Source organism: Corvus hawaiiensis, chromosome 1, assembly GCF_020740725.1.
Source record: "Corvus hawaiiensis isolate bCorHaw1 chromosome 1, bCorHaw1.pri.cur, whole genome shotgun sequence".
In the NCBI taxonomy this organism is placed as follows: domain Eukaryota; kingdom Metazoa; phylum Chordata; class Aves; order Passeriformes; family Corvidae; genus Corvus; species Corvus hawaiiensis.
In genome coordinates this window covers 94,286,706-94,304,230 of record NC_063213.1, presented here as the reverse complement: position 1 = coordinate 94,304,230, position 17,525 = coordinate 94,286,706, and the positions used below count along the sequence as shown (strand labels likewise).

General features: G+C 43.8%; 1 protein-coding gene across 7 annotated transcripts in view; it reads right to left on the bottom strand.

The window, feature by feature from the left end:
• The window catches only part of TLK2 (tousled like kinase 2), a 43,192-nt gene extending 25,734 nt beyond the window's left edge, over window positions 1-17,458 (bottom strand). For 2 of the 7 annotated variants that reach the window (XM_048314888.1, XM_048314898.1), the window contains exons 1-6: window positions 15,166-15,254; window positions 13,340-13,405; window positions 6,696-6,767; window positions 4,224-4,293; window positions 3,155-3,198; window positions 1,972-2,067 (exon numbers count right to left, since the gene is read on the bottom strand). In XM_048314888.1, the coding sequence (XP_048170845.1) occupies window positions 1,972-2,067; window positions 3,155-3,198; window positions 4,224-4,293; window positions 6,696-6,767; window positions 13,340-13,405; window positions 15,166-15,246 (429 nt within the window). In that variant the 5' untranslated portion in view covers window positions 15,247-15,254. Of the gene's footprint in view, window positions 1-1,971; window positions 2,068-3,154; window positions 3,199-4,223; window positions 4,294-6,695; window positions 6,768-13,339; window positions 13,406-15,165; window positions 15,255-15,650; window positions 15,729-17,083 lie in introns of those variants that run through there. The other 5 variants (XM_048314855.1, XM_048314874.1, XM_048314866.1 and 2 more) reach the window with 5 other exon arrangements.
• Window positions 17,459-17,525: the final 67 nt, after the last annotated feature.

The window sequence follows — 17,525 nt, the reverse complement described above, 5'->3', positions numbered from 1 at the left end:
ATTACAGCACACAGCATCTCAATGCCTTGGCTTCCAAAGCCACACCATCACGGCTAAAACTTGGCAGCCTGGGTAATAATCAACCAAGTCCTTCCAAGCTCTAACTCTGGGCCAGGCAAATGCCTCCGAGAAAGCAAACAGTCACGTCAGGCTTCAGTTTTTCTCAAAAACCTTAATTGCAACCTGTTTTCTGGCTAACATTACCAATTTCAAGAGTGTGCTTCCTTCCCCAAAAGAATGCTTGTGCCTGAGAGTGGCCTCGCAAGAGTCTCAAGACCTGCAGATCATTCTGATCAAATGAGGAGTGAGACAATTCAAATCAGCCAAGAGATTTGAAGAGTAGTGGTAACATCCTGAAGCCATTACAATTCCTCTGCAAGTTCTGATTGCAGAAATTTTCCAGTACAGTAGAGATTAATTCAGGTCTGGAGGAGGTTTGTATCATGTGAAAGACATTTTAACACTCTGCTTCCTTCCAAGATCACACTGACACCTGTAATGGCTAAGACACTCAGCGTTCATCTCCCCATTTCTTTGGGGAACAGATCAAACCATTGACATTCAGTTTGTAAGAAGAGGAGGGATCTTGCAAGGGCCCAGAATAGTTTGTTATGAATAAGCAAATATCAGGTTTAGCTGCAAGAGTAAAGAACAGAAGATAAACACAAGCACCTGTGTAAGGAGAGAGAGACAAACTGGCCTGGCTGAAACTAACTGTGACATCAATATTCACCAGAAATACTCTGTTCAACTTTTACCTACTCAACACATAGTGTAGAAGAAGAAAACCAAAGGAAGAATCCACTTGTCCCATTGTGGGCTATCTAATCTGCTGGAATAAAGAATTGTCCCTAATCCCTTACACATCTGCAACAGTCGGAGATGGTATTTCTTCATTAACTTCTCTTATAAGAGATGTATTAGTGAATTAATACATGATAGGATGAAAGTCCATTCAATTAATAGGATATATTTTAGTTTTTAGAAACATTAAAAAGTATCTAGAAGCATATGTGAAGTTCTCCCTTCAAGCAGCATTACAAAGCTTCTGAAATCCAGCAACACATGGAATTCTGAGCAGAGTGTTCAGTGTTGGGGTTTAGTTAAGTATATTCAGGAACTGCACAGAGGTCTCTGCAGAATAACAGAATTACTGAAGACTTTGCATTTGGCTTTGGGAATACCAACCTTTCCCACAATGTCTCCAGACTTTTGTGACACTCAACAAATGCTGAAAATTTTTAAAGAGGCCCAGCCAAAGGTCAAAACTAAAGCTCAGGCAACAGAGCCTCTGAATACTGCTTTGCTAGTTGCAACAAATTTTTTTAGCTGCTCTGTCCTAAAATGGTTTAAAAATACTGGTCACTTCTTCACATCCAGACCTCACAGAAATGCTGCAAGTAAAGTGGAATTACACGTCAAAAAACAGCACCAGCTGTGCACGTACACACATTTCTCTGCAAACTTTTGCTAATGCCTCTTGCAAGTCATGTGCACACGAACAGAAGTAAAACGCCTTCCCAAAATAACCGCGGTGTGAACATTGTTCAGGATACCCAAGGGGTCCAATCAAGATCAGAATATCCCTGACTAGTGCTGCACAAACACACAACATACTCCCAACTCCATGGAGAAGTTCATGTACTACAATAGAACACAGGGTAACTAACGGGTCAGCTCTACCTTCATTAAGGACCATAATCCCTCTGCACCCACACAGCACGTTAAAAACATTCATCCTGTACAATTTAAGCTCAGATATTCATGTCAGCTACAGCTGGACTAGCGACTGTCCCAGGGTCCTAGACATGGCTTTGCTTTTAGAACCCAGTTTCAGATTTAAAATGGAGAACAAGCCAAATCACTCACCAAGAGACAATTCCCTATCCAGAACCTTGTATTACCTGTCTGAAGCATGGCCACCAAGTTAATCAATGCCAGGCCACCAGCTGTGTCCCCAAGAACACTCACCGGCAAGGGGTTGGACAGGGAATGCTGCGGAGAGGATCTGGCGACGGGCGGCACACTTCTGCCGGGACTGGTTCCTGGGCCACTGCCCCCAGCAAACTGGGCACACAAACAGATTTGATCATCATGAATTCCACAGAGATACTACTTTTAACCAAATTTAACACAGACAGAAGAAACACATTTATCTTAAAAATGAAGCCTTATAGGCTTCAGGGAATCATTTAAATAAACTGAAAGTAAATTTTAAGAGGAAAACCTTAACAGTTCATGGAGTTTTCAAAATAACAGAAGTACGTCAGACAAACACTTGTATTTGCACCAAGTACATTTTCCTTTGTAACACAAAAAGATATAAACCTGCACACTTGGCCATAGATCAGTTATTTACTCTATGGAATTAGGAAGTCCACTCCCTGTAAGGAGACATGTCTGATGTGCACCACAGGAGTGGTAAGGAACGTTCATCTCCACTGCAGCTGTGCCAGTCACTGTCAAAGAGGCAGGACAGGTAAGGAGCTGGGGAACTGCTCCAGCTGGTACAGAAACCCCTACAGTGTACCGCTCATAAAAAAATGTACCCAGCAAAGAAGTAAGCACTAATAAGCACGTAATTTCCGACTCCAAGTTACTCCATAAAATAAAGAACAAACTTAAGAGAAAAGCTACAGCTCTGGATTGTGCAGACCTAGAAAAACTTTAGATATTATGCAGTGCAAAAAAGAATACTGAGTTTTAGAACGTCCATCACTGTTTTGGGGAAGGGTTCCCATGCCCTCTATGGTGCCAGTCTCCCACGGGAAGTTTTCCTTATGAGAGAACCCTATAAGCAACTTCCCACTCCAATCAGCAGGACTCTGCAGGTGGGCTCTTTTGCAACACCGGACCCCTAACAAAACTGTTTGCAAACCTAGAGATATCCTCAACTGAGACAGAGGTTCCAATGGAAATCAACCTCAAACCTATACTTAAGTGAAAAAAAAGCCTTATCAACTGCTCAACTAAATGTTAATTAAAAATCAACTTCCTCATATCCTCTGCCTAATCAGGTATGAGCGTATCAGGTTGACATCATCAGTCCACGATCCCAATGACAGATCAGTAACACACGTCACACCACAAACTTCTATCTACAGATTTTGCAAAATGTGAATTCAGGCAGATTTGCCAATGAAAAGATTCTTACCTCAAAATAATCACTAATTTTATGTCCTCTAGGAGTGCCTTTCCCTAAAAAGGAAAGCAAAGGATTAAAACCAGAGTTGTACTTTTAAGAACAGAAGTTATCATGCCATTCTAAAAACCTCCTCCTACATTTTGACACTCCTTTTCCTGTTCAGTGCAACACCTATCACAACAAAGCTTCTGCACAACAAAAGCCCGCCCCAGGGTTACAGCCCTTGTGCTGTTTTTGGGAGGCTTTACAGTTGACAATTCAATTAACTCTCAATTCCAAACATGTCAGATCCAATCAAACAGCATTTGCACTTGCTGAAGTACTTAGAAAACACTAAAGGTCTTGACTGTTGCATAGGTTCTCCAAAATTTCCTTCAACATAAGGAGAGAGCAAAGGGTACTTTTACTCCTCCGCCTTCAGATAAATTACTGCATATTAGATCTCTCACAAGCATTCCTGTAAGAGTTTGAGAGATAATTAGCAGTGGCTTAACATCAGCTCATTAAAACTTGGCCCTTTTCTTTTATTATCGTATTATCAAAGCAGTTCTGTCAACACAACTCTCATTACTTTCTTGTTGAAGAATGAAAGAAATCAAAATCTGCCCCTCAGCCCATTTGCTAGAAAATCTGAACTTGGATTTAACATGCCAGGTTTTCCACAGCACTCAGGACGGCAGTGCCTGCTTGGGCACAGCTTGTTCCTGATTTGTCATGGCCAGAACTTGCTCTAACAAGGCAGGCACACATCTTGGAAAGCAAGGAAGAGATTACAGGCTGGATTCTGAAGACTGGCTGCTGTGTATGTAGCAACACAGGACCAAAACAACACTTCAGAGCAGCACACGAAGCCTCTGGGCAGCCTGTCCCATAAAAATGCAACAATTTGTGTGAATAAGCCAAGTATTTTCCTGCCAATAAGGATAACAAGGCTCCCAGAAGAGAATACACCATCGTGGAGTAGTTTATAAGAAGCTGCCGAGAAGAGCCATTAGTTTCCTAGGACACTGCATGTGCAAAATGTGCCCGAGTTACCAAGCACGTGGCAATCCTGAGGCAGGGTCGGAGCGTGGATTACCTTGATTGGTCTCATAGGCTTCTGCTTTCCTCTTCCTATTCCGCTGGTCATTCTGCTTTTTCTCAGGAGTCTGTTAAACAATACTTCAAAATTAACATTACTGCAGTTATTCCAAGATTTAAAAAAATGCCCAAACACAATGATCTGTTCCATATCCCCAGTGGCCATTTCTTTTCTCTGGTGCATTTGTTTCTATTGTTGGTACTTAAAGAAACAACTGCTCTCAAAGAGCTCCTACCTGCTTATAGATGTGCTGCAGGAGGGAGAGAATGTGGTTAACGAGGTAAATTTATTTTTTCTATTTCAGCTACTGCAAGCCAGCCTATGTCCAGTGACCTCACAGGGTTAGCAGAGCAAGCTCAAACACTTACAAAAACTTGTGTAAACCACTTCAAGGTGATCATAGTACTGGTACAAGGGGAATAATGATGAGAGGTTTAAGTACTGACATCCAAATCTGCAGTCCAATCACAGTCTCTTAAGCCAATTCACTTTGCTTGCAGGTAATGCTTCTTCTCAAAGCCCACTGCAGATGGCTAGAAGAACTATCCCAGGACAGCAGCCAGGACAAAGCTGTTACAGATTCTGTTTGCTCCTCACCTGCTCTCATTAAAGTCAAGGGTCAGTTGCATGTGCCATTTCTGTGAGCGTCCAGAGACCTGACGGGCAGCTGATCAAGTGGATTTATGCACAATCAATTTATTTATGCACAGGCACAATATAGAGCACACTTGGCAGGCCTGAGGGCTCCAGAAGTGTCATGCCTATCTGTCTGTACAAGGCTAGCAAGCCTAATCATGTGAGGATGGAGGAGACCCTGGCATGATGCTTTCCCTATCACCAGGGTTACATCTGCGGCCAAACCTGCTAAAGACACTGGGAAGCAGACTGCTGGAAGCAGCTCACTGAGGTTGCTGGAAAGAGATGTCTTGTCATTCCCATCACCACTGTTATTTTACAAACATCTCTTATCCCAAATCATCCCAAATAATTCCCAAGCTGTATGTTCTCCAATCACTGCAGCCACCATTAAACTATAGCCTGGGGGCAGGGAGAAAAACACTATGTGCAAAAAACAGGTCTGGGGGAAGAAAAACCATGGCCAGAGAGTCTGTGGTAAACTTAAGTTTCATACTCTTTGGAAACCCAAATATCGAGTACCCTCTTTAAAGATCTCTACCAAAAGACTTACACATGCTAAGTGCAGAAATCAATCTCCCTCCTTTAGTAGGATAAAAAGGATAAAGTTGAATCTAAACCTGGCTGTGTCCCCAGTGGGTGCTGGACATCTAACAGACCCATGTTACCAGCTGGGCACTCACAGACACAGTGTTGTTTTGGTAAGAGGATGGAGGGGATGTTAAGACAAAGGTGATTATTGTGTCTGCAAGGTACTTTTTTAGAATGAGGGGACTGAAAACTCCAAAACTACCTAGACTTGCTGCTCCAGCCCCTGTACGTGTAAAAGTCCGTGACATTGCCTCCTCACTGTGTAGTGAAGAGCAGCTCCTGAACAGCGTTGGCGTGACTGTAACACCACAGGCTCCATTACAGCCTCCATGGAGCTGTGAGCATATTAATGAGATTCAGTTTAAGTTGTTTTTCCATTCAAGTACTTACATAACAAAAATGACACACAACATTATCTGTTACAGACTGAAAAAGCAAGGAATGGGAGATTCAAGTACGTCAGCTTGGTCAATTTATATCTCTCCACAAAAGTTCATTAAAAAAGAACAATTAAAAGAATGAATACTCAAATTTTCACTATTAACTACACTTACTTTATGGAGTTTAAGCTACAGCATTCTCAAAAGCCCCTCATACCAGTACTGCCATATAAGAGAGGGAAATATGATCCAAAACCTACCTGGTAACTATGGGGGAAGTTCATAAGAAATGCGTAAGAAAATGCACTTAAATTTGAGATTTTGGTTTATTAACATGAAATTTTAGAGTAAAAATCCAACTAGAATTCATTTTGCTGCTTTAGTGAGCATCTTGAAATAGTTAATCCTAAAGAAGTGAGATTAACCAGGGACAAAGCATCAATTTTCACCTCCTCACACTTCCACAGAGCAATCCACAAAATGCTCTGCCTTGTATTAGGCTCAGGCAAACTCACATATTTGATAGATATGGCAAACTTTTCCATTAATGCTCTCTGGCTTTTTATGTGTATCCAAAAATGTATCCCACAAATCCCAATGAACTGAAAACAGTTTCCTAAGATGAGCTTTATGAAGACTGTGTTTGGGATTGGGTAAAACCTACCTGGAATGGTGGGAAGCTTCGAGGAGGAGCTTCACAGAGAGGTCGAAAGCCTGCACGGTCAAGCTAAATACTTCCCTGGTCCCTTTCACTCTCCAAACTAAGACAACCACCACTGACTCTCACACAATTTCTTCCATGTTTTGAGTTTGATCACGTTCACCTTAAACCCAACTACCCCGAGGAGTTGCGCCTGCTTACCTCCAACTCTTTATCGCTCAGAGAGCCCACGCTGCACAAGCTCTGGTTGGAAGACTCACTATTTAATGGACCCTAGTGAAAAGCAAGCAAAGACTGTTAGAAACAACTTCCCTACAAGGCAGATCCATCCTAACAAAGACTCAGTCTCTGGGCTAACTACAGTTACAGCATCATCACGGGTCAAACTCCCAGACACAAGATGGGGCACTAAGAGGCTTCAGAAGCCATTTGCAGCAGGACAGTTGGATTGTTCAACAATTTTTTCTCAGGATAGTGATACAGCCTTTGGAATATTTCTGCATCAGTTCATATCCTAACTGGTCTATTTACCCGCATCCATGAAACAGCCAAGGTGGTATTTATAGAAGCCTAAGGTTTGAGGAAGCAAACCTGATTTGTTGAGTAGTAGGGGTTCCAAGCTCAGCTCTCCCAGCAAGCATCTGCTTGACCCTGAGCTAAGCATTCAGACACATCTTCCATCTGGCAAGCCAGCTACTACTGTATCAGATGCTTATCGGATTTAAATGTGTAATTTTATGCTTTTTTCAACACTAAGAACGTGAACAAGTGAAAGTTGTGTTAACAGCAGTACAACTGGTACCCATAATACAACCTTTCCCACTTGGCTATTTTATGGACCCATGTGTGACCTACCCACAGAGCAGCTGCTTCCACCAGGCCAAAGCAGAAACTCAAGAGGCTGGAACAGATTTACCAATACAGTAACTGGGTACCTCAGGAGTCTGCTGCATCTTTGCAGGCTCTGCTGGATACACATCTGCATTTTTACATATCCAAGCAGTTTGAAAATTATTTAAGATCTCAAACAAAACTGGTTTTAAAAGGAAAAAGTGAATCATGCAAAGTCATTGTGTTTTATCCTGACACAAAAGTATCCTCCTACAGATATAACTTAAGAAACAAAGACAAATTTGACAAAGATGTAAAAACAAGATTCACAATTAATGATGGAATGTATTAACAGGAAGAATGACATGATAAAGCCAGCTCTCCATTAATAACTTGTGAGCATCTTTTCCCCAAGATGCATTCTATTTTAACATTTTTAACTTTGCAGTAACCACTTCCCACCAATCAATCTTTCCTCAAAGCAAAGCCATTTCTCGTTATACACTTGAGCAGAAGACTCAAGTGGTGGAATGGGGGAGAAGCATTAACACCACAGAGAAACCCCACAGTAGGTAATTTCTGAACAGACCAGTTCTCCCTCCCCTGTTTAAGGGACAAACACCACCATCAATTTGTGACATAACCTAGCTATTACTAACCCCAAGTCCCAAGCAGGCATGTGCTGAAAGTAAAAGTTCTGTTTACCTTCTGGTGTTCACTGTGATCATTAAATATCAAATTTGTTTCTCCTAAAACGACATGCTCAGTTGGTTCAACCAAAAAAAAAAAAAAAAAAAAAAAAAAAAAAAAGAAAACCCAACACCTGAATAGCTCAAGAAGCTAAACATTTAGGATTCCCTTAGAGAAAAACTGCAGGTTTACATTCTTTACGCCATACCATTAACCCTTCAAGGGATCACACAAATAGCTCAGGACCAGAAAAATGATTCACCTCATCTCTTCAGCAATAGTTGCTTTTAAGCAAAGCAACAAGCTCCCAACCACCCAACATGACGGCTCACAAATGTTATAGGTACAACTCTTGGTCATTCCAGGAATTTACTCCTTGGCCAACAGGATTTAAAAGAAGTGCCAGCACTAACATTAGCTACATCCACATGAAAGTCTCAGTGCTAAAAAAATTGTAAAATCTTATGGCAAGCGGCAACAGAAAGTGAATCCTTTCACCCATGAAAAAAAGCTTGTTTATAAACTGCACAAATGCTGCCCTCCAAAATCTTTCCATTCTCTCAGGAACTCCAACCCCAACAGCACATCTGAGGCACCAACCAACCTCCTGTGCCAGGTGAGAACTTTGTAAGATACAGGAGCATCTCTCCAAATGAGCATTTGCTGGTCTCACACTGGGGTTCTGACATGATGAAGATGAAAGTGAAAGTTGTTTCCACGTTTGCTTAAATCTGCTGCCTCCATTTTGCAGATGGATAGCAAATGACAGGAGCAGCTGTTCCAAAAACACCACGTTTGAACTTTCCACGAACATTATGATTGAAGGGGAATGTCAGGGGCTTACACAAGACAATTCTTCTGCAAGGTCCCTGTATTCTGGCATCACCTGGAGATTAACTGATAGGGCCACTTATACCTAGAAATGATACTAAGATTTAAGTTTATCCTGTCCAATACAAGAAATCCACTCAGTTTGCACCTGAATGTAAAGTTCTGGGATGCAAGCAGCTGGAAATATGCCTAATACAAAATCCACAATGTTTTTCTTACTTCCAGTACTACAGCCACCTGTACTGACTACCCTGCGTGGGAATTTTTTAGCTCTACCAGCCGGAATCAAAACCATTTCTTGCATCACTAAAAGAGTAGTTTGATGCTGATCAGATTCTTGAACAGAAAAAAACCCTTTTTTTTCTTGATTTTAAACCTTCCCCTAGAACCTACGCTGATGATGTGGTAAAATTCAACTCAGTGCAGTAGTAGAAAGGGTGAGAAGGAACCAACTTCTTCATTATGGAACTGGAACAGAACAGCTTGCCATCGTCTACAGATATCCAGCAATTTCACTGTCACGTGTACTGATTTGTGAACAAATGCATAATTAATTCTTTGTAGACATGTTTTGACCCATGCACTGGGTCAAATGCATGACCTTCCCTTACCCCTGATCACCTTTGAGAGGACCTTCCATTGACACTTTCCTTACTCTAAAGGATTAGACCTTTACAGACAAGAGCTGAACTTGGCAAAGTTGGCAAAAAGTCTTGTTGTGATGCATTCTGGCTATGGAAACTCAAATTGTTCACTGGAACGTGCTGTACTCGAAGCAACAAAGATACAATACCTAGGACATTTCAGGAACGTGACCTAGTGCTCAGCTGCACCTCTTCTGAGTCAAGAGAAAGGAAAAGCAAGTTTTCCTGATTATCCAGATAACATGAGGTTATGTGTGAAATTAGGTATCAACTGCTTATAGCAACAAGTTTAGGCGTGGATGTGAGAAACCATATAACCGAGTATCTCCCCTCAGCTAACAGTCAGTGAGTGTGTATATAAAAAATGCTTCAAATTTGTATTTTATCATTCCTGACTGTTTATACTTAACTCAGCAACTGACTTGGGATAAATGTTCAGTACTTAATTTAGCATACCATTTTTAAGTGGACACGACACAAAAGGAATTAAAGGAATGAACCTGAATTTTGAAAAAAAACCCCAAATAAGCAAAGGCAAAGAACACTAATATGAGAATACTGCCAGGGAAGTAGCAGTGGGGAATAATAAACATGCAATAGTTTACACAGGAAGAGCTTATGAATTTTGTTCCAGAAGTTATCTGGCTTTTCTAGACCACTTTGGGATAATACTGCACTTCTCTGCTCTCACTTCCAGCCCACTCATCCACTGTGCCCTGTCAAGGCAATCGGTGATGGCGCTCAGCAAAAATTCAAAATACGTGGGTCATCTGAAACAAGCTAATAGTTCCTATAGTGTTTACCCAAATGACAAGCACAAGAACAGCACACACTTCCTCCTCCACAAGGAATTTCTTTCCAAGATAAGCCGGCATGCTCTTTTCCCTTGTGATTCACCTATCAACTGCTGCTTCGAAGTCTGTGACCTACCTATGCACAACAAAGCCTCCATGTTGAGAATTGCATGCAATAGCAGCAGGCACTTTCAAGACTCCTACTCAAGAGGCAAGAATTTAAAATCTGGCCACTCACAGGAGCTGGTTAGTCATTTCTCCCTTTGCCAGAGCCCCTGGAAAGCCCACAGTAAGGCTTCAATGGCTGAGACTTCAAAAGAGACAACTTATCCTGCTAATAGCTCCCACCAGATCATCTAGAACAACACCAAGCTGACTCAGCTCCCCTTACCATCTCCTGCCTCCCATGACTTGTGCATTTTCACAGCCTCTCCAAGTTCCCAGAAATGATCCATCACTCCACAACTCAAGTTGGGCAGTCTCCATTTTGTGCTCTCCAATTCCTCGTACTGAAAGGGAGCTCTAGGAATTCCAGCTGCCTAGCCAGAGTCTCCAACATAGGCTTACAGCAACGTGCACTGCAAAATTCTCTTGCTGTCTAAAAATGGAGGAGACATGGAGATAGACATGCTTCATTACCTCAAGCCAGGATAACCCGAGTTCCTCTGAATTCTGCAGCAAATCAAGAGATTTCAAAGGCAAAGAGTCAATCCTTAGTTCCACTAAAGGTTAGTGCTGAGTCCACACAGGTTTACACCAAAGTGAAATGGTCGAATGGTTTTACAGTTACCCTGGCCCAGTGCTACTGTGTCAGGTTTAATTAACATATTCTTATTTCAAGCATCACATAAGTATGAGAACTACAACCTGCTTCTTAATTGAACTTTTAGAAAAGCTCAGTAATACTGCTGATAATAAAATCCCTGAATCACTGAGGTCTTTTTGCCACGAGAAGTTAATCTACTCTCAGATGTTCACAGGTAACCCCCACTCTATCAGATGGGTAAGCAGATTTGCAGCAGGATTTGCCTGGCTTCCATTATGCCTCAAGAGTTCTCTCTAGTTGGAAATACTGTATTTTTATTTTACTGATGGCAAACTGAACAGAAAGGTCACACAACTCATCCTAACCCTCAGCTCAGGAGCAGAAATAGGACTGAGATCTGACAACTATTTCTGGGCTCTAGCAGCCAGACAACACATTTGAAGTAATGTTGCACACAGAAGCATCTGAACAATTTTCAAGTATCTGGCATAAAGTCCCGGCACATTCTGTGGCAGCTACTAAATTCAATTCTAAGTTTTAAAACTCTTATTAACTGGTTCTTCTCATGGCCTGACACCTGTTAGGGACCACCACTGTGCAGCACCATATCCCTCCAAGGAAGACGTGATCATCCTCAAACACTAATTCTCAATGTGGTAACTTTGCTGCTAAACCTTCTTGTTGAGTACATCACAGAACTGGAGCTGCTGAAGTGATCAGGACTTCAAAAGTTACAGAGGAAGAATAAAAACCAAACTAATACAAGCAAATACTGTTCTTTATGAACAAATTTTTGGTGGCATATATTCTGCAGCATTACCTCAAAGCAGGAGGAAAAGGAGCACTAGCTACCACCAAGACCAACACTTTTTCAGTTCTGGCACAGTCAGATGGATCTACAAGATTCCTACAGCCCAGTTACCCTCCCTAAAAGTACTTCAGCCTTTTTAGTTTAACTATAAAAGTGGCACACAGAGCTTGGTTTGGAGATCTTTTGAAGACCAAACTTGTAGAAGATACATGTGCTGCTGTGAGGACCCACACTGGTTAAGCCTGAGACAGGCTGTGTGCAAATACAGATTCACGCCTCACAATTACTTATTCAAATTCTTACCCAGGCAAAGTCTGTGGAAATGACACAAATCCCTTGGAGTTAACCCACCTGGTATCTTAAAGACAGCCCCCAAACAGGGGGAAGGGAGGCAGAAGATGAGAACAGACTAAAACAATATTATCCAGAGAAACAACTCCTGGGCCTCCTGACCCAAGGAAGATGTCTAGTCAGCATAACGCCTCATGGGAAAGCACTTAGGTTTTCCCAGTAAGTAAATATAAACAGGAGCTAAAAAAGCAGGAACAGTCGGTGTCAGAGTGTCAGGTGTTAATTCAGGGACTTGCTCTGGGAATTCGGGGAAGAATGGCACTTCACCATATGGCAAGAATAGACATCTAAAGCATCACCAGCTTTTCCAAGCTATCTAGTGACCTGGATGAAGCACAGGAGTATAACAGTTGCCTAGAAACATTTCTTGCTCATAAATTTGATTCAATGAATTAACTCCAAGCTTCTAGTGAAATACATTCTTCAGCTACCAAGTAAGAAACTTCATCACAGGCTTGCAACAGAATTTGGAGGCTTTTGGGGCTACAAATGACCTCAGTCATTGGGTTGTGCCTTCAGCTACCACAGGAGGTGACAAGCACACAGCTGTTTCCAAAACAGTTTTAGTGTTTCTGTCCTCTACTACTGTTACTGGAAAGCTCTTCCAGAATCCCATGATTCTGATGGCTAGAAGCTTTTTTCTAGTTTCCGGACTGAAAACTTATTCTAGATCAGCTTGCTCTCTTCATATCTCAAAATACCTATAGTTGGTTCTTTAATAACACAGAGGAACTGTGGGCTTGAAGTCGTATTAAGGTATAAACTAATGCTTTCATTTTATACAGGTCCAAAATACACCCTGTGTTTTTAAACATTAAAGAAAGAAGCCATACACAGCGAGATACACCCAGTGGGAGGAAGGCAGGAAGCGCAGTACAACTGCCTGCTGCCTTCACCCAATCACATCTGAGCATCTGAGATGACATTTCTTCCTTTTATGCAATAAACAGCACCAGATACCTTCCATCCCAGGAGGATGGGCCAGGCCCTGTCCCACTAGATGGCACTCACTTACTCCATAATTCTTTCCTTAAACATTTCATTGGAGCCAGCTAAAAATCTTAGCTGAATCACACAAAATTGTATCACAGCTTTCCCAATATATTCCCTTTAAGACAGTGACCTACCAATGCCAGTGCGGAGCATGACGGACGGAGGCTTGGGGGGGTAGGGAGGGAATTTGAAGCACCAACCTGGGAGGGAATGTAGTAGCTGAAATTAATACTGCAACCAAGATTTGCTGCAACATAGTAGAGTCATGCTAATTTATATCAATGGTTGGCTGATCTATTGCAAATTAGCAAGAATGCAAGTAAATACATAAATATATTGTTTGCAATAAGTGTAATGCACTTTAACAGTTTACTGACTAATACAAGGTAAAACTGCATAACAACAGGTAAAAATAAAACTCAGCAACAAAACAGCTTTGCTCAAAGTGAGGCCTCCAAGGAATGAGGCTTTTTTACTTGGATTGCTTTAGAAATGAGATTTCAATATTCACCCCTACAGAAAAGGGCATGTACTTTCTGCTCCAAACATATTGGAAACATAATTAAGATTTGCTTTCCTGTATCTCTTAAAGGTTATTCCTTTAAAAGGAAGAGTTCCTAACATTCTTTGTGAACACTGAGTACATTGGCACTGTTTAAAGCTATAACAATGTCTATGCTTTTAGCTGTTCTAGTAAGATGTTTGGGTTTATCTGTACTGGTACAGCTAAAGATTCTAAAGTGACAAAATGTGGGAAAAGAGGCAAGAAACAGGTGATAAAGTACATGAAAAGTTGTAATGTTGTATGAAACAAGATCACAGTACAGTAAATGCTATCAACTTTTATGCCAGAAAAAGAACTTAATATGTTAAAAGTCTTAAGAGTAGGGGAAGACATTAAAAAATCCCCACACTCTTACTTCAGAAACCCAAATTGTTAACCCTTAACATCTAGTGTTAATCTTCCTTACTGCAGTTTCTTACAGCTGAGCATTTGGCTTCCTCATGCTCTCTTCCCAGACTCAACCTTGTCTGAGAGGCAGAGCAGAAAGAAAAGCGAGAACTCAAACAAAACTCTTTCCAGTTTTGAATCACTTTGCATTTTTCTGAGAAATGCAGCCTCTACAATGTTTCTTCTCAAAATAATTCTAAGTGGCTTCAGAAAATCATCTAGCGATGTGTTGCTTTACCATCTACCTTGATGTTGTTCAAAACTCAGTATTTCCCTCAAAAATTAACTCATTATCCCTGCCCTAGTTTAAAATGAGTTCTGCCACCATTTCATTGCTCAGAAAGACTGACATTAACAGCACCAACACCTGGAGAACTCACAGCTTAACGCCAGGACACCAAGCAACCACACAATGTTGTTACTCAGGTGCCTTGCTTTAGACAGCTCCTGATCAAGTGGAAGCTGTACATGAGGACAAAGATGGGATTTTATTGGCAGGTTCTGGATTATACACAGGAGAGCTGCCCTGCAAACACTTCTTGTGTGTGTTCCATGTGATGGGGTAGACAGCTCCTGCACCCCGCAGAACAACTCAATGTTTCAGTCTGGTTATGTGTTGTATCCAACACGTAACACTTGAAACTGTATCTCACCACCAGCCAAATTCAGCTCTCAAAGGTATTCTTGGCGAAAGGAAGAGCCAGATGAGATTCCCACTTCTACGAAGTTGTCATGGAGTTTTTTGGGCATACAAGCCGCCTTAAGATGGAACAACTCCTATGAACTTAATTAGAGCCCAAAATCTTCTGTTTAGCAAAACATCTGCTCAGAGAGATCCCATTTTCATTCCTCTTGAACATACTTCACACAAATTAGAGGTCAAAACACAAGTGATACAGAATCTGTTTGCAAAGCAAAATTATTCATGTAGAAATTTAAAAACCCAACCGAAGTGCAAGGCAGGATGGCTAAGCAGTCATACCTGTCACCACAGGTATTCACACTCACCTTGGCAACCCCAACCCCAGTGAACCTGGCCTCCAGGAGCTCCTGCCTGCGTGGGTCCAGGCTATGCAATTCTTCCATCATTTCTGCTGCTATGGGAGAACAACACTCAGATTATGCAATGCAAGGAAAGGAGAGAGACATTTAATATTCCGTGCCACTGACAAGACTTAAAAGTGCCTGTTCTGCAGCACAACCGCGTAGAGAGCGTTTTCTTGCAAGAGAAATGCAAGATTACCATGTAGTAACAACATGACTTTGCCACCATATTATAGTATTTAAACCATAACCCTGCTGGAGTTTCCTCTCCTCTCCTCTGTTGTACCAGCCATTTCAAGATCTCTAAATCCAAGAAACCAATTATGTCACATTCTCCCACTGGATGCTTTATTAAAAGGAAAACATGGGACCAGAGTGTTATGACTAAAAGCTTCAGAGCTTTTCATCTGTGCTGCATGACTAGGAGAAAAAAAAGCAACATTCTTTACCCCATAATTTATTTTTGGCCAATCCTGGAAATACTCGATCTCCACGAACTCCAGATTTCACTGACAACAGCTTTGGTTCTTCCAAGCACAGAGTGGGATTATAAGAAGAAAATAATGCACGATTAAACCTTTTAATTTACAAGCTAAAGCATCAGATACTTCTAAAATAACAGCAGCTTCTATATCCTGGATGTACCTGGGGTACCTCTTGGCAATCCAACACCATGGATGCCTTATTTGAAGGGTTAAAAACCTACCTAGCATAACTGTGTAAACAGGTTAAAAATCAGGGAATACATAATTCAAAGCCTGAACTGAGAAAAAATGGGACAAAATTCACTGTTCATTATAACTGTGAATCACATCTTTCCAACTGCACCAATCAAGTTCATTTCCAGAAATGTCTGTTCCAGTTTCATTTTCTGGACTAAGGTAGAAAAAAAAAAGGCCAGAAACAGAAGATAAAGATTTGCTGTATAAAGAGCATATGCGATGAGGAAAGTTCTTGAAGGGCAGCAAGTGCCCTCTAGAACAGGCAGTGCACAATTGTTCCTTTTATGAACTGTCCATTTTGTCCCTGCCGCTTCCTCCAAATGCTGCGGCTCCAAGTCACAGGGGCAAAGTGAATCCATCCGGGGGCATTCTCAGCTGCTCTCCTAAATCAGTCCCAAGCCTCAAAAACTAATGGGATCCTAAATGTGGTTATTAAACAACCGTATTTCTGCCACGGGCTCTAAAAGCCCAACAAAGCTCTCAGCCCAGTTTTCAAAACAGGAAATCTGAGCAGCGAGGAAAATGACAGACAAGCCGCAAACGCCAAAATGTTCAAGTGCTCCCAGGGCTCTCGCCCATCATGGGGCGACCATCCACGGGGAATCGCATCCCCACACCGGGATGCTGCTCTGGAGAAGGGGCTGACACAAGTTCCCCCCGCCGGGGGCTGCCCCGGGACCCGCTGCACCCCTCCAGGCAGGGCTGGCATTCCCTCCTGCTCTCCCGGGAAGGGATTTCCAGCACCCCTCTCCTACCCACTCGGGACGCAGAGGCACCGGCCGCCGAGCGAGCAGCCTTGCCCCGCTGCCAGCTGCTGCACCGCCTCGGCCTCTTCCTCCTCCCCTCCAGCACCCCCTCAGCCCGAGGCTCCGCAGGCCGTGCCCACCCTCCATCGCCCCCGCGCTGCCCCCGGCTCTCACCCCCGCCAGGCCGGGCCGGGCCGCGGGGCCTGCGCTGCTCCGTGCCCGGCGAGGGGCCCAGGCCGCGCTGCCGCCGCCCTGGGGCTCAGGCCGCGGCCCTCTCGCCGTGACCCGGCCCGGCCCGCGGTACCAGCCCCCGCCACCGCCTCCCCCGTGGCCGCCCCCACCCACTCTCGGGCCGGGCGGGGACGAGGCGAGAGGTGTCCCCGCGCTGCCCCCCGCCGCCCCTGGGGGTCTCACCTGGCGCTGCCGCTCCTGCCGCCGCCGCCCGGCCCAGCGCTCCCCGGGCACCGCGCGGATCCCGCCGCCGCCGGGGGCAGGAGCAGCAGCAGCAGGAGGAGGAGGAGGAGGAGGGAGGGAGGGAACCTGCTGCGGCGGCGGCGGCGGCGGCACGGGCGGGAGGAGGAGGCCGGGGGCGGCTCCGCGGCCTCCGCTGCGGGCACCGGGGCTGAGAAGGGCGGAGGGGAAGGGTGGCGGGGGGTAGAAAGGGAGGGCTCCGGGCTGAGGGTAGGCCGTGGATCCCCGGCCTCGCGTGAGGGGCCTGGCCGGGCCGGAGCGCGCGCGGGCCAGCGGCGGCAGGACAAAGGCCTCGCGGGAGGACCCGGCGGCCAGGTGGGGCGGGCGGGGCGGGGGGTGCACGGGGCTGGCGGGCGCGGCGGGGCCGGGGCAGGTGCGGCCCCTC